This window comes from Lycium barbarum, chromosome 11 (assembly GCF_019175385.1).
Source record: "Lycium barbarum isolate Lr01 chromosome 11, ASM1917538v2, whole genome shotgun sequence".
Lineage (NCBI taxonomy): Eukaryota > Viridiplantae > Streptophyta > Magnoliopsida > Solanales > Solanaceae > Lycium > Lycium barbarum.
In genome coordinates, this window is record NC_083347.1 from 118004227 (window position 1) to 118009926 (window position 5700).

The following is a 5700-nucleotide window of genomic DNA, read 5'->3' on the forward strand; positions in this document are numbered from 1 at the left end:
AAAAACTTCAATATCCTCAGATTTCTTGTTGTACTATGTGGCAATATCTTCTTGATTTTCAGCCAAAATGGCCAAGTTAACTCAGCTCCTCTAGCACATTTCTGCCCAAACACAACTTCTTATAGTCCCAAAAGCTAGAGGCGAATCCAGGATTTCAAGAGGATGAGTTCACCTTGAATATTTAAAAAAAAAAGACGCAAAAATGCATTTAATAGGGTTTAATCCCACAACCTTAAGGGATTTCGCCCAATACTTAACCAGTGCTCCACTCAATTTAGATTAACCATGTGTTTCTTTAGTTAATATTAGATATATTTTAAGAATTATATACATCATATACCGAGTTTAGTCAGGTGACCATGTTCATGTGACCCATTTTTAATGGGTAGATTCGCCCCTACCAACAACACTTATAGCTCTAATCTCAATGCCCTTTTATCATCTTGGTCCTCTAATGCTTCGCGTAACGGATTTTACAACTCCACAGCTAGTCGCACAAGGTCCGATATAGCTTATGGCTTGTTTTTATGCAGAGGAGATGTGTCACCAAATATTTGTCAAAAAATTGCGTGTCAATAGCTGGTAAACATATCTTGGAAAAATGTCCAAGGGAAAAAAATGTTGTCATCTGGTACGACGAATGCTTGTTGCGTTACTCGAATAAATTCATCTTTGCCACAGTGGATCCATTTTGTCCAGTTTCTTTTTGCTATTACTGTCTTTTTCTGCTGTTTGTTGCAGCTTTTTGAGCTACAATGTGTTAAGGTTTTCCTTAATTTCTTACCTTACAATAGTTACGTTTTACATCTAGTAGGAAAGCTAATTCTTTTCTTGGATCATAAAATATTATGCTTCTTTTTTTATAGTTCTCTTTGTTGTTTTATTTATCTGTCGTACTAAGTTTGAGTTGTCAGCTTCTGCATGACATCTTGTTATTTTAATCTCAACAATATTTGCTATTTTTTGGTCCATTTCTCCGGCCAGAGTTTGTTAAATATTTGAACTTGCTGAAATCAATCTATTTTTGGAACTATGGATGAATCAGGTGGAACCATTTTGTTCAACTTGGAAAATGTTAGTGAACCGAAAAGGTTATTGTCACTGCTCAAAAAAAATGGTGGATAGCAACTGTGGCTGCAAAGGAAAATGATTGTTCGGGGAAAAAGTTTGCTACTAAAGAAGCCAATTTTTTATCACTTGAGAGAGTTTATTCACTTGGGCAGTGCACTCCGGATCTGTCTGAATCTTCTTGTGATAATTGTCTGAGAGTTGCTATTGGGAATTTACCGATTGATGGCAAGAAAGGCGGTAGAGTTATCTTCTCAAGCTGCAATGTTCGTTATGAGATGTACCCTTTTTATAACATTACTGTTGTCGCGCCACCACCTCCACCACCAGTTCTTTGTTCTCCTCCTCCTCTTTCTGTGTCCAATTCTACAAGCAGCGATAGAGGTAATGTCTTCACACATTAGTCTCTAATTGACTGGTTGAATCACTTGATTGAATTCAATTTGCATTTAGAACAGGACAGCAAAGAAGCCGACTAGTTTTTAGTGAGTTTCCTTGGTTGGATAATATTTTTGTTCTCATAGGTTATTTTTTTTAATCTACTAGGCGAGTCGAACTTCACTAAAGGTGTTTAAAATTTAATATATATCTATAAGAAGTACATAGTTAATCTATATACACAATATTATTTTCCGATGAAGTGAGTTCAACTAACCACGCTTCAATTTATGTAGCTATGCCACTGGCGAGTACCATATATCCACTACTTTTTGTCAAGAACGCATTTGTTATAAATTCATACACAAATATCTATTCAAATGGAAAGCAGTGAATATGCTGAAGACGTGGATCCACAGTTAATTTCACGGATATTCATCCAACTAGGGGTCTATTACAACAAATAAAACTAAATTTTGTAAACAAAAAATTACATCAACTATCCCTATATTTGCATAAAATGTAACTAGAAAATATATTCCCACTTTAAGTTTAATGTTTTTGAACAACACATTGTTCAATTGATGCAGGAAAAGGGGGAACTTCATCTGGTGTAATCGCTGCAATAGTCGTTCCAATTGTTGTTTCAATGCTACTCTTCATATTTGGTTTCTGTTGGCTAAGACGTAGAGCATCGTGAGACTTCGGTGAAGTGTCGTAACTATGACATCACTATATACACAGTATAATATTTCAGGGAATGATGTTCAACTGATCACCCTTCTCGGAGTTGTAAATCCGCCCCCGGGACTTATTGACTCTAACGGTCAGCTACTGAAACTTTCGGGCTTTCTTTGTTTGTATAAATGCAGATGAAATTTCAACAGCTGAATCCTCGCAATATGAACACTATTGGAGCTGCCAGAACTAACTTCTCAACCGACAACAAAATTAGTGAAGGCGGATTTGGTGCTGTCTACAAGGTGAAGTCAGTTTTTAGGACACACTTGGGCGTGTTTGGTATGCCGGAAATTATTTTCCAAGAAAACATTTTCTACGAGAAAGTCGTTTTCTATGTATTTTGGTTACCAGATAAAAAGGGGGGAAATGATTACCCTCACTTATTGGCAGAAGTAATTTTCTCTTACAACTATTTCATCTTGTTTTTCCTACTAACACTTAGACGTTATTATTAATATTTAGGACTCAAACATTTAATTAAAACACTCACAAAAATATTTTCCACTCACCAAGTACCAGAAACATTTCTTAGGGACATATGTTCTACTTTTTAAGAAAAACATTTTCCATGGAAAAGGACGCCCTCGTAGCAAATACACCCTTATGTTGCCAACTCACTCCATCTTCCAGTGTATTTTTTGCTTGTAATGGTGTCTAATTATGTACACTCAGGGTAAACTTCCTAATGGACAAGAGATAGATGTGAAGAGGCTAACGAGAAGTTCAGGACAACGCATAGAAGAATTTAAGAATGAGATCGTATTGATCGCCAATCTTCAGCACAAAAATTTAGTGAGACTACTGGGATATTGCTTTGAAGAAGAGGAAAAGTTACTTGTCTATGAATTTGTCCCCAACAAAAGCCTCGACTATTTCTTATTCGGTTGGTTTCAATCTTATAACTTTCATTTTTATATATTCTTCTTGTTGCTATAATTGCCTATGAGCCAAGGGTCTTTCGAAAATAACCTCCCTCCCTTCTAAGGTAGAGGTAAACTCTGCGGATACTCTACCCTCCCCAGATCCCACATTGTGGGATTTCACTGGGTATGTTGTTGTTGTTGCTGCTATAAATGCCTATATATGTGGAAACAACTTCTTAAAGAAATGCATGATAACGCTATATACAATAAACATATGGTATGCGTCTCCAATATTTTCACTAGAGGAGGTAAAACTATAAAGAAGTATATATACGCAGTGTCAAGGCAATTCAACATATAGTATTTATACATTAAAAAAGATGTTTTGACCTATATCTGTTGTGTAATTTTCCAGCGAAGTGGTGTCAATTGACTCCCACCGGACAAGGGTAGCTCCATCCTTTCTTGGACTGCTCGCATAGAGTGAACTTAGTACATCGCACTGCTTTATTTTCTTTTTAATCAAAGATGCATTTTCTTTTTCTAGTGAATCTAGCTTCTGCAACTTACATACTATATATAGTTTACCTAAAGTGATAAGACCGTTACCTCATTAGGATTGGTAATGTAAGGTCTAGCCTTTCTTGCTTGTTCTTCTCCTTTTTGAGTATTCTTCTTTGTTATTAACAAAAAAGGCCACTAGACGCACTGTCTAGTGGTATAAACTCGCTTAAAAGGAAAAAAAAGTTGTCATTGCATATTTTCTTTATTCCAACAGTAACACAGTTGGCTTATACATCATCTCGTGTTAGTGATCTAATTCAGTTGATTTTATATGACGCCCATAGCTCTCGTGATTCTATTCATCTAGGAGCGACTAAGATGTACTGTGACTTGAGACAGCACTATTTGTGGCGTCATATGAAGAGATGTATTTTGTGGCTAAGTGTGAAAATTGTCAACAGGTAAAATATGAATACCAACGACCCGGTGGGGTGCTTCAGAGGATGCCTATTCCCGAGTTGAAGTGGGAGAGGATTACCATGGATTTTGTCATCGGTCTTTTGAAGACCGTTGGCAAGTTTGATTCTATTTGAGTGATAGTGGATTGGTTGACTAAGTCCGCTCACTTTGTTCTGGTTCTGGTTTTCTATACTGCGGAGAAGTTAGCTAAGATGTATATCTGGGATATTGTGAGACTACATAGGATCCTTATTTCTGTTGTATCTGATCGGGTTACTATCTTCACTTCCCGATTCTTGAGGGCATTTAATTAGGAGTTAGGTGCCCGATTGGACATTAGTACAACTTTCCATCCCCAGACCGATGGCCAGTTCGAGCGGACCATTCAGGTGCTGGAAGACATGTTGAGAGCGTGTGTCATTGATTTTGTTGGCCATTGGGATCAGCAATTGCCCTTAGTAGAGTTTGCATACAATAACAATTATCATTCGAGCATTGGAATGGCGCCTTTTAAGGCCATATATGGTAGGAGATGTAGATCTCCGATTGGTTGGTTTGATGGGTTCAAGGCTCGACCTGGGAGCATGGATCTATTGAGAGAGTCCCTTGATAGGGTGACAGTTATTCAGGCCAAGTTTTTGGCAGCTCAGAGTCGGCAAAAGATGTATGCGGACCGGAAGGTTTGGGATTTGAAGTTTGCTATTAGTGACCAGGTTCAACTGAAGGTTTCACCCATGAAGGGTGTCATGAGGTTTGGTAAGAGGGGTAAGTTGAGCCCCAGGTACATTGGTCCATTTGAGATTGTGGATTGTATTGGTGATTTAGCTTATAAGTTAGCATTGCCGCCAGGCTTGGGGGAGTTCATCCGGTCTTTCATGTTTCGACGCTGAAGAAGTACCATGCCGACAGTACCTATATTGTCCGTTGGGATTCTACATTGCTTGATAAGAATTTGACTTATGAGGAGGAGTCTATCGCAATCTTGGATAGGCAAGTTCAAAAGTTGAGGTCAACGAAAATTGCTTCTGTGAAAGTGCAATGGAAGCACCGTCCTGTGGAAGAGGCCACTTGGGAGACCGAGTCTGAGACACGTAGCTGATATCCTAGCTGTTCACTGATTCAAGTATTTTCCTACTTTCCTTTTTTCTTCGCTCGAGGATGAGCAACCGGTTCAATTGGTATCTGATGTAACGACCCATTTGGTCGTTATAGTCTTTTAGGCATTTTCGTAATTCCCGAGCATTGATTAGCTCACTTTTGACCCGAAGGGACCGTTGCTACGCTTCCCGAGGTGTCTAGATTAGATTCGGGCAACTTTTGTGAAAATATAGGCTTAAAGTGAAAAATAGTTGATCCAAAGTTGACTTTTGGGCAAACGGACCTTTTTCAAAATTTCATAGATTTCGAGAGGTCCGGATGGTCGTTTAGAACTTGTGTGGGTGCTTGGTTCGGTTCCCAATGCACTGGGATGCATTTTAGGACTTGGGTTGGGAAATTAGAATTAAGGCATGAGAGTTGACTCGGTCAATGAGACCTCCGTTGAGAATTCTTAGGCCACGAGCGCGTTCGTAGCGCATTTTTTTGTGTGCAGATGGCCACGACAACTAGTCGGATAATCAGATCGAATTGTGAAACTTTAGGAGTCTTCTGGTATCTAGTGCCTGCTTTGGCAGCACCAGCACCAGCA

General features: G+C 38.6%; 1 protein-coding gene across 1 annotated transcript; it reads left to right on the top strand.

Moving 5' to 3' along the window:
• Positions 1-514: 514 nt before the first annotated feature.
• LOC132620193 (cysteine-rich receptor-like protein kinase 10) lies at positions 515-3532 on the top strand. Its single transcript, XM_060334885.1, has 9 exons — positions 515-582; positions 742-765; positions 1046-1074; positions 1126-1452; positions 2037-2120; positions 2204-2238; positions 2319-2429; positions 2860-3017; positions 3466-3532. Exons 1-9 carry the CDS (start codon positions 515-517, stop codon positions 3530-3532), a joined length of 903 nt encoding a protein of 300 aa, XP_060190868.1.
• The last annotated feature ends 2168 nt before the right edge of the window (positions 3533-5700 follow it).

Coding starts and splice junctions, on each gene's coding strand:
- LOC132620193 (XM_060334885.1), top strand. CDS start 515: ATGGCTTGTTTTTATGCAGAGGAGATGTGTCACCAAATATTTGTCAAA. Junction 583..741: donor AAATTGCGTGTCAATAGCTG/GTAAACATATCT, acceptor TGTTTGTTGCAG/CTTTTTGAGCTACAATGTGT. Junction 1,453..2,036: donor TTCTACAAGCAGCGATAGAG/GTAATGTCTTCA, acceptor CAATTGATGCAG/GAAAAGGGGGAACTTCATCT.